At 39.8% G+C, this 15,057-nt stretch overlaps 1 protein-coding gene across 2 annotated transcripts in view; it reads left to right on the top strand.

Moving 5' to 3' along the window:
- Positions 1–3,377, top strand: part of sema3ab (sema domain, immunoglobulin domain (Ig), short basic domain, secreted, (semaphorin) 3Ab) — a 42,648-nt gene extending 39,271 nt beyond the window's left edge. For both annotated transcript variants that reach the window (XM_051382522.1, XM_051382521.1), the window contains 2 exons: positions 212–357; positions 662–3,377. In XM_051382522.1, the coding sequence (XP_051238482.1) occupies positions 212–357; positions 662–1,213 (698 nt within the window). In that variant the 3' untranslated portion in view covers positions 1,214–3,377. The remainder of the gene's footprint in view (positions 1–211; positions 358–661) is intronic.
- The last annotated feature ends 11,680 nt before the right edge of the window (positions 3,378–15,057 follow it).

The following is a 15,057-nucleotide window of genomic DNA, read 5'->3' as shown; positions in this document are numbered from 1 at the left end:
ATAGCGCTGTCTTTAATTTTTTTGCCTGTAAAAAAATCAAATATCACATTAAATAGACTCACAAGCCAGTCTCTAAACACTTAACACAGCTATAGAATGGTAGACGCTGAGATCAACAACACATTCAGCTATTACCATAACCGATAATATCTGTAGCAAACTAGAAAAATCATTTACTTTAACTTCTTGTATGACATTTTTTTTAATCTAGATGAACTAAATGGGCAGACGACTCTCCTGGATAAAACTGTTTATGGTGTGGAGAACAGCAGTACTTTCCTCGAGTGCAGTCCCAAGTCCCAGAGAGCCATGACTTATTGGCAGTATCAGCACTCTTCTGATGACCGCAAACAAGAGGTTGGCACTACTTCTGCACACACTTCATCTATTTTGTTGAAAGAGATTCAAATATAGTTTGTCTGTAGAGCAGATAACAAATGATAGATGGTACTTACTAATGGAGATTATTTTAGATAATACTGTACCATATTTTATGAATATTTAATGCCATAGTTGATTCAATTGAAACACAGTTTATGTAATCAAAACAGCCATGAGGTATAACTAATTAGATTTTTGAGAAATGTTGAGTCTTCTATCTTTACTATCTTTATCTCTGTGTCACTCTGTCTCTATTGCTTTCAATTTCCTCATTCTGTAGATCAAATCAGAGGAACGTTTCATCCGCACAGACCAGGGTCTACTGATTCGCACACTTAACAAAAAGGATTCTGGGATCTATCTGTGTCAGGCGGTGGAGCATGGATTCATGCAGACACTTCTGAAGGTAACCTTAGAGGTCATTGACACTGAGCGCCTGGAGGATCTGCTGCATCGCAATGAAGAGGCTACAGCCAGCGCCCCTGCGCAGGATCGTTCCTCACCTCAAGAGACTCCTAATCAAAAGCTGTGGTACAGAGACTTCCTGTCTTTGGTCAATCACCCAACTCTGAACAGTGTGGACGAGTTCTGTGAGCAGGTCTGGAAAAGGGAGAGGAAGCACAGGAGGCAGAAAGCTCACCTGGTGCAGCAAGTACAAATACACCAGCAGCAGCAGCAGCAGCAGCAGCAGCAGCAGCAGAAGGTTCTGGTGAACCCTCACACCCACATGCATGCTCAAGGGCTGGCAGCCAAGTGGAAACACCTGCAAGAGAGGCAGAAGGGACGCAACCGCAGGACCCATGAACTGGAGAGGGCCCCCCGCAGTGTCTGACCTATAAACCTTGACTTTTAAAAACCAAACCAGAAACCACACCCAGTGCTCATTCTGTAACCCTAATTAACTTACCCACTTTTCTCCTTCATAGTGAGATACAGACTTTTCCCACAAAGACTGGATAGAAAAGTTAAACTGGAAAAAGGTAATACTACCCTGATCTGCCGGCTGTTGTGTTCTGCATGTGGGCAGCCATGTTTACAATACGCCAGCACAGAGGACTGCAGGAAACAGGATGTTGTATCACGCCAGACCACTGGAGCATATTATCTCAGCTGGCCTCTTTGGCCTGGACACTGCAGAGGGACAGCGTCAACCAGCACAAGAACTGGATACATACAGTACATATACCCACCCTGTAGACATGACTGACTCTATGTTGAGATGGTTGTGTCAATGGCATTGTCTCATGGCATGCTAGTTAGGTGTCTTTGTCAGTGTGCAACTCAAGTAGATACCTAGAAATACCAGATAATTTCTTTCCTACTTCACAATTATGAAACAAGAGGCGGTGGGATTGTATTAAAAACAGTGTGGAGAGTAAATGGAATTGCAGTGGAATTACAAGCACAAAATGAGTGAAGCTCATGGAAAGCATACAATCGTCATTGGTCATTTTTAGTATTATAGATTAAATCAGTCAACATGAGAAAGAAAAATGCCCAAGCACTGCAAGAATAGAGCAACAGTCACCATTTGTCGACAAATATAATTATGTAGCTAAGATGTGTAAATACTGTATTCTATGACGTCTCCTCATACTAAAGGGAATGGCTTGCAGTTGTCTTGTTGCTTTATGTTGTTTCCCCAGATAGGAATTTATTTAAGAAAAAGTATTTCGGAAGCAGTTGCAAACATGGAGATTTTGTACTAGTCTGTGTGTCTACGCCCTAGATAAGCTTCCCAAACGAAGTCAGGTTTTATTATTCTGTTTTGTTTATCTTATTCTTTTGAATCATCAGATTCCTTCCAGTGTCAACAGTCGTTAAGTTGGCTGTCACTTCATAGGGATGTCTGCCAACTGCTTCATCTCAGTGCACAAAATGTTATACTTAGTTCTTCCATGTTCATTTAATTTGTATACACTTTGTTACCACTACGTGTGTATTTATTGATATACAATTATGTACATTGTGAAAATATTTTTCCATTTGCAGGCTTTTTTTTCTTGCAATTTATCATTTGGTTTGATTAATTTGATTTGCATCACCAATTTCTTCAAATAACTGTATTATCACAAAGACTGGGAGTTATTTATCAAAATGATCAATATTACATGCATTACATATCAAATGCACTGAACAATAAGCCAGTATCCATACTGTATATTTTTTTCACATTTGTTGCCTCATACCCACATTCTTCAAAGGCAGCGCAGTGTAAAAACTTAATTTCACTGCATGTAACAAAAAAAAAAAAACCCTCTTCATTTTTCTGATGATAACAATCCTTTATTACACAATGCACACGCACACACAAACACAAACCTGGAATGTAGCTGTGAACATGATGTAAATATAAATACTATGGTCTATGTTTGACAAGTATGACACTGTGTACTAGTGCATGTGAATACTATTGTAGTGTTCCTGTTTTGCTATAGCAATGATATACTAGTCTGGTGTTTTCACCATTATTCTGTTGTTTGCTTATGCAGTACACAATATTAACTATTTCAAAGATGTACATACTATTTCTGTCAGGACTCTAAACTGTATAATTGATAATTCCTATAGTAGGTATTGATAAAAAAATATAAACAAGATCTAAACAAGATCTCTCTATGGACTTAAATGTCTACAGACCAGTTAACAACAATAAACAACAACACTGAACAATGTCAGTTGAGCATTGCAACAAATCAGTATGTCAGATGACCATGTTTAGTGAGTGTTTGCAAACCTCATCTGCTTTTGGAAGCCATGACAGAGGAAGATGAGAAAGTGATTTTAGGCTAATAAGATGAATTGGATGCCAGAGTTGTGGAACTTTCAGTAAAGATGGGCATATGATAAGATCATTATTATAAATCGGAAAGGGTGCCTCACTGCATCAGTCTTGGACATACAATGAAAGTGAGGAAATGAAGTGCTGCTGCTTTTTGGCATGATGGTGATGGTGGTGATGTATTCTACTGATCTAATAAATGTCTCTTCATAAAGTTCTGGTTTCATTAAATCTATTTTTAATGTGCTATGTCTTGCTGCTATCATGGTATGTGGTTAGTGAAAAGAAAAGTTTCCTGTAGAGTAGATGATCAGATTAGATTTTGGAGTACCTTGCTGTGTATATTTCCATATTAATGAGAAAATCTTTTATAAACTTTTCCTTAATATTGGGATTTATTTAATGCTGTACTTGTCTTTATGTCCTGGCAAGTCATTTGACATAGAAAAATGGACTAATTAACAATTTAATTAGTAGAAGTAATTAACATAACTGATAATATATTAAAATTTAAAGTGGTTAAGGAAGAATATCAGTCTGCTCAAGTGCCTCTCAGAATATAAAAAGTATGTACTATGTTGTGCCTCAGGCAGTAGAGGAATTACTGTAAGTTGTTATTAAGACCTTGATGTGTGATGTGATGTGAATAATACATGAGGGCCCCTACAGTCTTTAATTGAAGCCCAGCTGTTGTATTTGCATATCAACAGGAGTTTAGGTTAGAGATATAGCAGAACTTTGGCTTTCGGTTCCTAACTCAAGCTGGGCCTATAAAAGACAGAAAAACCAACCCTTGCAATCAAATATTAGTTCTGAAGGGCTTGACGGAAAATAATTTCAATAGATGAAACAAAATATGAACCGTGTTTTACTACTGCCCTCTGGTGGCTATGATTCAAAAGCACATATTCATCCTATAATACAAGTAAAAAAGTGATTTCACATTTTCCATCTGTAGCATGTTGCTAGGTGCTTGGTATAAATATGGCAGCCCTGAAGCTGCAACAGAAAACACAGACTTTTATCAATAGAGCTTCTGTTGACACCTTTAGTGACCTTTGAGCCAAGGTCAAAGGTCAGTCACCATATGGCTCACCTGGGCTTTGACCTTGACCTCTGTAGTCAGCTCAACTGCTGCTGTGAGAGCTCAAGGGTTTCAGTCCAAACTTCCTCAGACGCTTCAAAGGAAACATTATCGAGAGGTTCTAGTGTTTATAGTATCAGCAGGGAGACCACACACACACACACACACACACACACACACACACACACACACACACACACACACACACACACACACAAACAAACACACAAAATCAGTAGTTGTGTGTTAGATATAATAGCATGAAGAGATAAATATGGATAATATTCAGTTTTAGTGCCACTCATGAAAACATTTTAAAAGAGACACTGTTAGTATTAAAGGAGCAGTGTGTAGAGTTTAGTGACATCTAGTGGTAAAGTTGCGGGTCCCAATTAGCTGAACACCACTCGTGTCTGTATTTGACAACCTTGGACTGAGAATTGGCTGGAAAGTGTGTAGGAGAAACTGTGGTGGCTACAAAACTCACAAAAAATGCAAAAGGCCCTGTCTACAGCCTGTGTTTATTTCTTTTGGACTACTGTAGAAAAATGGTGGTTCAACATCAGACTCCGTGGGAGGCAACCTGAACCATCTGTAGATAAAAACAGCTCATTCTAAGGTAACAAGAGGTGAGTTTTCCTGCTCATAGTCTGACTTTGCTAAACATTGTGGACATAAGTGTGTGTACTGTACCACACCATACTCTAACACTATTTAAGGATTACTCAAACATTATCAATTACCTCTATAAACCACAAAATCGCTAGAGCAGAAACAGAGTCAAATGTATGCAAATGTTCAGCATACAATAGGCTACACACTTTCATGATGTCATCATAGGGTCTGTGAAGAGTAAATCCTTTCAAAGCTTTCTGACTTTGTACACAAATGTCCTTGATTACTTGATAGGATTTCTCTTTGGCATTGCAGTCATAGCACAGAGCGTGACTGCCCCCCAGTGGCTAAGGGGACCTCATTCAATACTGTTCAGCTCCAACATCCCAAGCTGCCTGATGGAAAATAGCAGTTCCCCCTTTGACTGCCAGCCAAAGCCATGGATGAATGAGAAGGGCCTCCCTGACACTCATACAAAGGACAACTACACTCAGTGGAAAAACTGACACGTGAGTGACAAATTGGGAGACCGAGAATGGGGAGGAGTAAATAACCTTCTTACTGCTTGTGGAGATTATTAGTCAGTAAAGCTGTTTCAGTTTTATATCAGAGTTTGGTAAGAGTTGCATTCATCACAAACACATCTTAACACTTAACACACTTTCAGTTATTATAATCTATTCAGTTCAGTTCAAAGAACTTTAATTTTCTTTTTCAAAGAAACTTGAGTGTGATTACTCACTCAGTTTAGTCTCTAGTCTCTTAGACTCTTGACAAGAGAGGTGTGAATGAGGAGTCATCTGGCTGGCAGCTGAGTGAATATGTAAGACACACATGGTGTATTAGTCTCTTTCCCTCCGACACTTATCATCTTTTACTGCAGCTGCATCCTTTACTGAAGCTTTGGGGAAGAGGCATTAGTGTATTCTCCCCCTATCAGGAGACTTGGAAAAAGTGAAATGGAGCAGAGATAGAGTCATTTATTTTACACAAGTGACAATACACTGGGTTGATGCTTCACTAGGCCCAGTAGGGTTCTGCTGCAGACATGCACAGATCACTGGTGCATTCCAGCTGTCTGTTCTGGGTCACCTCGAGAGACAACACTTTGGTTTATCTGAGATTGATGGAAAATTCCAAAAGCAGAAAATTCTGCACACATATCCACATATTTTTGATATTTGGATCATAATGCAATCCACAGACATGGATTCTTCCTTCAGTCTGACTGCTTTCATGAAAGAGGACACTGCACACAGCTGGGAGACATGGACCGAGCTGCCTCACCCTCAGAGCCCCAGAACAGCCAAATGCGACCCACTCAGCCACAACATGTATGACATTTACTCTACTAAAGAATGACCCTCTGAGAGCATCCAGCCCATTAGCCAGGCGAGAAATAACATTCACATGTCATAACTTGGTCCTGCCACATTATAGCAGAGTATGGTATATCACAGCGCTCTCAGAGTGAGGTAATGATCTATTCTTTTCCCTCCAGCTGTCACTTATCAAAGGCTTGGCAATTTCTGGCAGTGTCCCTGCCTGCGTCATAGAGTCAATACCAGTGTGAGTGTGTGTGTGGGGGGTTATAAAGTTATTTTCTGGAAAACTTAATTTTGCAGGCTGGGGAGGTGGGGGTTACTACATCATGGATGGATAATGCTTTGAAGCGTGGTCAGGTTCGTGTGTGTCTGTGTGTGCTGCTCTCCATCAGACTTTGGTAGCGTGTTAGTGTTGTTTTAACATGCAGGGGCGCATCCCTTGCCCAGGGTAAAACAGAGGACAGGGTATTTAGCTGTGGCAGCTTGGCAGCATAGAGCTGGTGGTTTGCTCTACAGTTGGCAGGAACCTCGAGTGTCTCTCTACTATGAGTGACAGCATGGCAGAAGAGGTTTAGGCTAGAGCTATGACAGGAACTTTACCTCATTTCCTATGTGGAAAAGAGCTGCTCTAATGTTATTTTTATGTCTGTCACATAGTGTAGTCTACTTGCTCTCATGGAACAAACATGCACTGATATTATGGACTTACAGTACATGCCAATATACTGTACCATAACTTATATTTCAAAACATTTTCAAGATATGTAGCTAAGCCAGACATGATGAGATTAAAAGATTTCCATGTCAAGTACTATATAACTGTGAATATGATCATAAGTATTTAAGTACTTTATTGGTTCCTTTAAGTACAACAAAATTACATGATAATTAGCAGGCTGTCATCTCAAGTGTTACTATAACAGTTTTGACAGTTAAAAAATATGAAGCTTGTTTTTAATGAGATGATCTGTCAGGTTTTGTTTTTCCCTGCGAGACACTTTTTTAGTCAGTTTTGGAACATCTTACAGATCAAGAAAAACAAAAGAAATGTGAAGTCTTTTTCTTCCTTCACCTTTACTAGCTCACACTCACTTATAAACATACAATTACATTGGAGTAAACTTCACCGTGAATGGTCAATCACGCTAAGTCTGTTTGTAAGCTCCTTGAATTGTTTATCCTGTGGCAATGATGTATAAGCCCAGTAAATCAGTTTATGTGTAGAGCACTGTGTAATGTAATTGTCTAGACAGTGCAATATTAGCACAGCATAATGTGAGTCTGGGTGAAACTAAATTACAACGTGAGTGTTTATCTACCACATCAGGGTCAGATGGATGGAGGACAATGTAGGTATGAGTTTACATTGAAGACATTGCAGGAAAATAAATTCCCTGTTTCCAAATTTTTTGACACATTTTATCATGTTTTTGGTAGAATGTGTTACTGGACTCAGAAGAATGGAGAAAAAGGGTAGAATCAAAGAAAAAAAGGTTGATTATCCACCAAGCCTTCAAGGGCAGCTGTTGGATACAGCAGATATCAGACTAACAGCATGAGAGGGGGCAATGAAAACAAAAACATGAAAGCTGCTGAAAGGAGCTGACGAGATAGGATCAGACAATGGATGAATGAGGCCTCGGGCTTGACCTTAGCAGACCCTGAGATGGGTCAAAGGTGGGTACACCAAAGAGCAGAGTTCAATTTATTCAGAGAAATGTGTTTAAGTAGTCTGTGTCAGACTTGTTGCCTGGCTGCTCCCTTCCACACTTCTGATCTGTGACTGATTGAGGTCTGCTTAAAAGAGGGTTGGCTGGACCTCCTGGATCACATCACCCAATGGAAGGCTTAGCTCTGTCATTCTGGCTCAGCCCTGCTTACTGAATATTAGGAGAATAAAGAATCAGTGACTCCTCATTTTAAAGCCAAATAACCTAACTAATACCAATAATCAGACTATCTAATGAATTTTAAAGTTCTGTATGTTAATATAACCATGAAGCAAATACTTTCCCCACATTCCACCAAACTTTTTTAAATTGCTAAAACTTTGCAAGAACTTAGAAGTATACACAAATAAATCCCCATCTCCATCTCTGCTCCCTCCCTTGCGTAACCCCTCGCTCCATGTGAAAAATCTGTTGATGTAATTCATGATACATGTAATATTTATTGTAATGTCAAGAGACTTAACAAAACTTAAACATTCAACACCAAAATTCATCTTTGTCAACATAGATTTGCCATCGCAGCCATACATATACTGGAGAGAATGTGCACTGAATAAATGCTTTATCATTTAAGCAAAGCACTGTTATGCTAGCTCAGTCTAGATGTAATTAAAACCTTCAGCAGCAAAACAAATATCTGTCAGCATACATGTGTATTTCTGAATCTACTGCACACAGGACTAATGTGCTAAGATTAAGAGATGCACAAGAATACATTTTTTTCTTTATGGTGTCTTCTGTCTTTAATTTTATTCAAACTGGAAAAAGGAAAAACAACTTACATACAAGACTGTCAGTGATCAAATTTCACTCCTTTAGCATTGAGCAAACAAATTCCAAACATTTTATGCAAAACACAGTCACTAGTAAAAGTATTGCTTTGTACAAAGTTAAAAAAGCTATCTTGTTTCACAGGAAGAATTGATTGCCAAAATTGAAATCAAATTTATTGTGCAACCTCTTTGGACATCTTTTTTTTTTTCTGTCTTACTTGTACATACTTATATGTTAATAAATAGACAACATTTTGTATTAATCCCTTTGAGAAATCCAAAAAACAAGACAAACAAGACAAAAAGTAACAGTAAAAAAATAACCTAGACATGCCAACTCACACAAATCGGAATGGCTGATAAACTGCAGGTGTTGTGAAGTTTTCAAATAGCTTTCTAAGCTATGTGGCATTGGTCTTGAACGTTCAGAGACAAGTTTGTTTTCAAGTATTTTGATTTATTGATAGATGTCACAGTGTCAGGATAATTTCACAGCAGAAGTGCTGTTTAACTGTGGCTTTAATGGCAGGTCTTAGATTCAAGGTGTTTTCTTGTCTAAATTTAACCATTAGCTAACCTTTTCACGTGGTGAACCCATGAAAATAGCACATCTGTTTTGTGCTGTTGCCACATTATCCAATTAGTGGTCGAGGAAAGAAACTTTCTCAGCCACCGCGTAATCTACTTTTCATGGTTCATGCTGGTTGTGGGAGACTAAGTTGATGAGTATACACTGGTGGCTGAAAATATGTGACCCAAAACAAGTGTGTTTTGTTCCAGGAAAAGTGTTTGTCAGTTGACATAAAATGTTGATTTTATTGACTTTGAAAACCCCAGTGTTTACCTCCAGTTCTCCTCATAGAGGAAAAGCGGATCTTGCCATGGTTTTTGTGGAATTGTAAGTCCAGTAATTATGGACACATGAAGTGACAAACAAAGGCAGTTGAGGTTACAGAGGCATGAAACAATCACACAATGCAGACACCAGTCTTACTGGCACTGCAGTCATTAGTGCCACATTGACGTCAGTCTTAAACTGTAACTTATTAATGGGTATCCTAGTTTCCGGAGATCTTTTTCATTTGTAAGAATCCATTGATGTGGGAGTTTAGGCAACTGTTAAAAACTATTTTAGTTGGAGAAAGTTGAAGGAACAGTGCGACATTGTGAGAAATACTCAAAGAAGAGAGTTAGAGATAAACATTGATACCACTTATAAGTCTGTATGATAAACATGAAGCTTACCAGAACGTCTGGAAAAAGGGGCTACATAACCTCCTGTAAAACCACAATGTCTCATCTTTATACTTCAAATTTTGTATGGATGAATGAAACAAGATACAATGTGTCAATTAGTGAGCTTCAGACATGGACTTTGTTATTTTTGGACAGAGCCAGGCAAGCTGTTACAGTCTTTGTACTCAGCTAAGAAAACCAGCCGCTGGGTGTAGCCTCATATTTATTGTACAGTAATAAGAGTGATATCAGTCTTCTAATCCAACTCCATAAGACAGCTATTAAGCACATTTTCCCATAAACTATTCCTTTAAGGTATAATGTATTTCACCCAGATGGGGGAAAAATGCAAAGGCTATCTTTGTTTCTTCAAGGTTATACTGTCTACCACATTTTTGTGTGTATGTGTGTGTATATACATGTCTACACATACAGTATCAGTTTGCTTATGTTTCTCTGGTATATGTCTCAGTGTGATCTAAGACTAAAGGTAATTAATCAGAGTTAGGGAGAAATGTAAACTCAGTGACCTCTGCAGATGGATTAACAGGAGATTTTGACACAGGTCACTGATAGTGCCATTTAAAGCTGTCAGAGTGATATAGTGTTGGTTAACAAGTTAACTGATATTCTGCCAGAAGGAACGACACATCTGTAACAAGCATTGTCCCTGATACCTTCCACCCAATTCTAATCTTCCCACTCACATTCTTACTCATGCTTAACACATACTACATGTCAGTATCGGAGCAATGGGTGAAAGTGAAGCATAGTGAAAATACTTAGTATTAAATGGTCATCTCACTACTCTCCCTTGATAAGTAGCAAGGCCCAAGTTCAGACAAGGACAAGGTGATGATGTGAAGCGTGTCTGGCATTTGTAGGAGGAAAAAATGCAGGAAACAACACACTCTAGCCCATAATTTACAAAGAGACATACCAGTTTACAGATACACCCAAAGTATGAGTCACTCTTCATTCACGGATGTGGATACTGTATATACTACTTTTGCAAGCATTTGGACTCAATCAAAGTCCTTTTCATATGGTTGAATATTTATATGTCAGATTGGTTGAACGATTATTAACGACAGGGTTTAAACACGAGAGCTGAACTTCATTGGTCACAGACAATCATTTCATATAGGATTTTGAGGAACTCTTGCTTCTTCTGAGCCACTTCAAAGCACACTGTCAGAAAATGGAGGCAGAGAAAAAGTGCCACAACATTTCCCTTGTTGCAGCAGTGCATGGTGGTCCTGCCCTGGAGCAGGATGGGAGCACTCTTATTCAATTTACATGTCACTATTCATATTTCATAACATAGAGACGTACGAGTAAACATATGCACGCTGTCTCACATACACAGACATCATGCACTCACACACACACAGGCACACGCACACACACCGGGCACCGGATATACTTACACCCGCAGTCACACTGAGAAAAGTTTTTTTCCAGTTTAGTTGATTTTTCTTCAGCAAAACCCCAATAGATGCAGTGTATAACACAGTGATTCAAACTCGGCTGCTTTTCCACATATCCTCCCTTGTGATTTAGCTTTGGTGCTGAATGAAATGTGTTCGGCATTTCTGTGTGGGAATAAATTACCAACCAGTGAGTTAGAAAAACACAGCCATAAGTGCATGTTTAAGGAAGATGTTTAGTCTATAGTTGTCACCATCATAAATCCATCTATCTCTATTTTGTCTGCTAACCGTGATCATAGCTGAGCGTTTTTTAAGACAAATTGTCAAGACACAGACTAGCCTGTTTTTTCAATCTTAAACTTTTCTACATAAATACACTCATGTCACTGTGCCAAGCATGACGGATGACAATGTGCAGGAGGATAAATGGGTACTTCCACATGTCCGTAAGTTTCTCCCTGTGCGAAAACATGACACAATTCACCTGACAGCACAGGCACACACAATACACATGCATGCAAACACCCACACTGATATACACACCTGTAGATATGTGACGGTTACCATGATGATGGATGAGGCCAGATGGTCACTTCCCCATATCACTCCAGAGGCATAACCCATTCCTCCTCTTTACCATATGTAACTGCAGAGCACTGGCCTGGACTGGGTTTCACATTACTAAACCTATAACTAAGAAATATGTCCTCAGAGCTGAATCACAGGAAGCAAAGGAAGCCAAAATGGTGGCCATCTACAGTAGCTTCTGTAATGGCAGTTTTTGTAACCACCTGAGCATGGATGATACATTGTGGTTTCTGGCATTAAATCTGGCAAAGAGAGAATGTATTTACCACGCTTTGGTGCCATGGACAAATGCAAAAAGTGCACCTACTTGCAACACTCAGTGGGAAGATATTAGGAAATAATGATGTGTGACAGAACATATACAGACTTCTTTCCACTCATCTATGAACATATGTTAAAAGTGGTTACAAGTATGATTTCATACGCATGAAGGTGTGCGCAGCGGGTTTTATACCATAATGATTGAACTCAGCAGATACAGCTCAGCCAACCATAACACACCTGGCTTCCCTGTCAGAGTAGGCCTACACCTCCTCCTCTGCTGCCTGCCTCTCTCCGAGTTTTATCACCTGCGGCTAACAGTGACACCGTCTCGCTGCGTGGTATCACACACAGTGCAACATGAGCTCTCTGATAAAATAAAATAAAAAACTGCACAAATAGGGTAAATATTTTTGTGTCTTGGCGAGGTTTTGTTTTCTAGCCACTCAAGTTATATCACGCTCTGATCACTGATGTATGGCATGGAAACACGTACCGCTACCTGCCCTTCAAATTCTGACTGATGTCTCTGTAGTCAGTGTGTACCACAGGGACAAACTTTACTGGCCATATGATAGCCACCTGTGTAAACGATTGCAGTATCTAGTGGCTCTGAAACACTGGATCCTCAGAGCACTGCTTCTGTTGCCGCGGGAGACCAGGGGCCTGACCTCTCTTAAGCAGAGGGGAGCCCTGCAGGCGGTCAGTGGTAGACATACACTAACATACACACACTTTCATGCATAAATGCATGCACACATACTCAGTTAAGTCTATCTTGCTTTTTAATCTCTTTCATTTCTTTTCTTTATTACTCTCTCTCTCTCTCTCTCTCTCTCTCTCTCTCTCTCTCTGTAAGTGTGCTTAACTGTTGCATGTGTGTATGTTGGGGGTCAGGAGGAGTGTACATGTCTGTCTCTGTGGGTCAAACAGGAGGTGAGGGAGGCTTCTGTTGAACGGGGGGCGGATATTGACACAGCATTAACATGAATGAAAATATTTTCTGTGTTCAGAGAGCATGAATGGAACGCCGCCAGACGTTTGGACATGGCCTATTCAAACAAACGCTGGACACCACTCAATCAAACAGTCTTTTCATACCCCCGGCTTCCTAAAACAGCAGCTAAAGGAAGGAGGCATTTGGTGATGTGACAAAGTAACATTTTGTGACCATGAATCTTAGCATGTTTTTCAATTTGACACATTCATAGAACTTAGGTTGTGCCGAGCAAATATCTCTGCATTGCACTGCACACGCTGAATAAATATTTTAGATATTGGTAGAATCCCTGGGATGCATAAGACGACACTCAATTGGAGGTGGACAGACCGTGTTTGGCTGCTTTGTAGGAGCGCTGCATGGGAGGGACTCATGGTACAAGCTACTAGCACAGTCATACTAATGGAAACATCAAGGGCTGAAAGTACAACACAAATCAAGAAAAAGGGAGGGGAGCGGGGACAGAGGTGGTCATAAAGGAATGGAGATGTTGAGGATTGAGCTGTTGCTGTTTCTGGTCTGAGGCAGATTTCTGACTGATCACTGCTATTAGACTGGGTGAAGGAAGGAGAGAACTATTCAGTCACTGAGGGGCCGACGTGAGTAAGTGGATGCTGTGCTCACTGGCCTGTGTGCATTAGCCTGTTTAAATGGCTATTAATCTGATGTAGTAGCTTAAAAGATCGGAAATGAAAATCTTCCGGAGCATCTTCCATCAGGATGCTAGACTAAAATATGCTCTTACATTAGTGCTGAGGTTCAATGTGATGAAATTGTGTGTCACAGTCAGTCAGATAGTGTCAGCTCCACGGAAAGCTGACATTGAACAGTTGTCTCACCCTCAACAACAGATGAGAGACTATAATTGCACCAGGCAATGGAAGAACAGAGATAGTGTATGTTAGGAGACCTCCACACACACAAAGTCCTTCTGTTCTGGCAGGGAACAGGTGCAACGTGGGAGTTGGAGACATCAGATCCCAGGGTGGTGGAAGGGGGTGGGGGCACAGCTGCTAGAGCTAATGCATTCATTTCTAATTCCATATTACTGTATGTGTCTTCATTTATAGGTCTGCCATTTGTTGATGGGTATACATTCACACTTACATTCACACTGTGCATATATCTCTTTTCATTACTGTTTGTGAAATTGATACCATTGGGAAATGTTCTCATCAAATCAAATCAAATCAAATCAAATTAAAAAACAACTATACCACATTGTGGACCACAGAACCCAGAACAACAAAAGGTAAACTCTTCTATTTTTTAAATTTTTTGTAGACTGTCATTTTAGGGATCAGCATGACTTAATGTTGGTGTCACCCAGCCGTGAGAAAGAGAGAGACAGAGAGAAACAGATGTATGACAGACAGCTTTACAGGAGACAGACGACACTCTCCACTTCTCCACTGACTGGAAACTAGTGGGACTGTCCTGTGAGATATGTTCAAATTCAATCATCACTCCAGAAACTTTTTTATGTTTTGAGAGTGTGTGTGTGTGTGTGTTTGCTAATCAGATTCAGAAAGCTGGGGAGCTTCAGAGAAACAGAAGACTACAAGGACACAATACAAGACTGCATATCAATGAGTTCAGCATTAATATTTTACACAATACTGACAATATCTGAATACCTGTACTCACACACGGCACAAACAGGAACAGAGACAGATGCTCATTTAGACATAATACAGAAGATGTCAAAGATAAAAAAAGGAGAAGATTTCAGACATGTTATGATATATTAAAGTGTGTAAGATTTAGTGCCGTAATTGCAGATTACAACCCCCTTGCCTCACCTTACTGTAGAAACATGGAAGTTCAACATGATGGCCTCTGTGGAAAA

The sequence above is a fragment of the Dicentrarchus labrax genome, unplaced genomic scaffold (assembly GCF_905237075.1).
Source record: "Dicentrarchus labrax unplaced genomic scaffold, dlabrax2021, whole genome shotgun sequence".
NCBI lineage: Eukaryota > Metazoa > Chordata > Actinopteri > Moronidae > Dicentrarchus > Dicentrarchus labrax.
This window is presented reverse-complemented; position numbering and strand designations above follow the sequence as displayed.